This window comes from Volvox carteri, assembly GCF_000143455.1.
Source record: "Volvox carteri f. nagariensis unplaced genomic scaffold VOLCAscaffold_11, whole genome shotgun sequence".
NCBI lineage: Eukaryota > Viridiplantae > Chlorophyta > Chlorophyceae > Chlamydomonadales > Volvocaceae > Volvox > Volvox carteri.
The window spans coordinates 1,334,278-1,335,281 of NW_003307554.1; the positions used below are offsets into that span (position 1 = coordinate 1,334,278).

Consider the following 1,004-nt stretch of genomic DNA (forward strand, 5'->3'; position numbering starts at 1 on the left):
GAGGGGGAGGGCCACACCACTGCATGTGCTCCTGGATGGCGATGATGTCCGCCCACTTAAGAAAACCCCCTTCCCGTCCTCAGTGCGAACGAGAAAACACAACATTATGAGGGCAGGCAACCCCCCCAACTCCCCAACTCCCCAACTCCCCAACTCCCCCCACACCCACACCCACACCCACACCCACACCCACACCCACACCCACAAACACAAACACAAACACAAACACAAACACACGACCCCGACCAGTCCACGCTTCACATGCTCCGAGACGAGTTGGCGGCTTGCCACCGGGCCGGTATGTCGGATGTACGACTGGTGGACTTGGCCGGTGACCCCCGACATGGCAAGCTGGGCCAGGCGCTGATCTTCCCCAGGTACGCGTTCGTACGTTCGAAGGTGGGTACGAAAGTACGGAAGCACAACGATGGTTATGCGAGTGGGGGTAGGAAGATGCGCTCATGCGCGTGGCGAATGTCTTCTGACCTAGGAGGCATGCTCCAGGGAGGGCGGGCTGTTGGGGGGGAAAAAGGGGAGCGAGCTCGGCCCATTAATTCATTACACGTATACATGCCGCACCAAACTTCACGTATATGTAGTATATGTCATTGTGCGCGTGTCAGTGTGCGAATCAGCATTGCTCGCGAGTCGTTACCCCCTTTTTCGTGTTGGATTCATAATCAAAATCATCAAGATGATGTACGGCACCCGTCTACAGGTCGGCCGAGTTCCACCCCCTGAAGTACATCAACGGCCTAGCTGACGTACTGGCGAAGAAGTACGGCGTCCGGCTGTACGAGAATACACGTGTCGAGGACACGCTGGACCCTCAGCTTGCTGGCCAGGCGGGATTCCGGAGTTGTTGGGGGAATTGGGGACTGTGGAGGGCTTGCTTGGGGAGAGTTTCTCTTCTTCTATATATGGCAATCTTAATACTGGGAAACGTTCGTGGGGGGAATTGGGGGTGGAGGGGGGAAGGCTGGAAGGGGAAGGGGGAAGGGGGG

General features: G+C 57.2%; 1 protein-coding gene across 1 annotated transcript in view; it reads left to right on the forward strand.

Moving 5' to 3' along the window:
• Positions 1–1,004, forward strand: part of VOLCADRAFT_89132 (uncharacterized protein) — a gene marked incomplete at both ends in the record, with an annotated part of 12,196 nt that overhangs the window by 5,816 nt on the left and 5,376 nt on the right. Inside the window, 2 exons of the mRNA XM_002948673.1 lie at positions 250–377; positions 719–807. Of these exons, the coding sequence (XP_002948719.1) occupies positions 250–377; positions 719–807 (217 nt within the window). The remainder of the gene's footprint in view (positions 1–249; positions 378–718; positions 808–1,004) is intronic.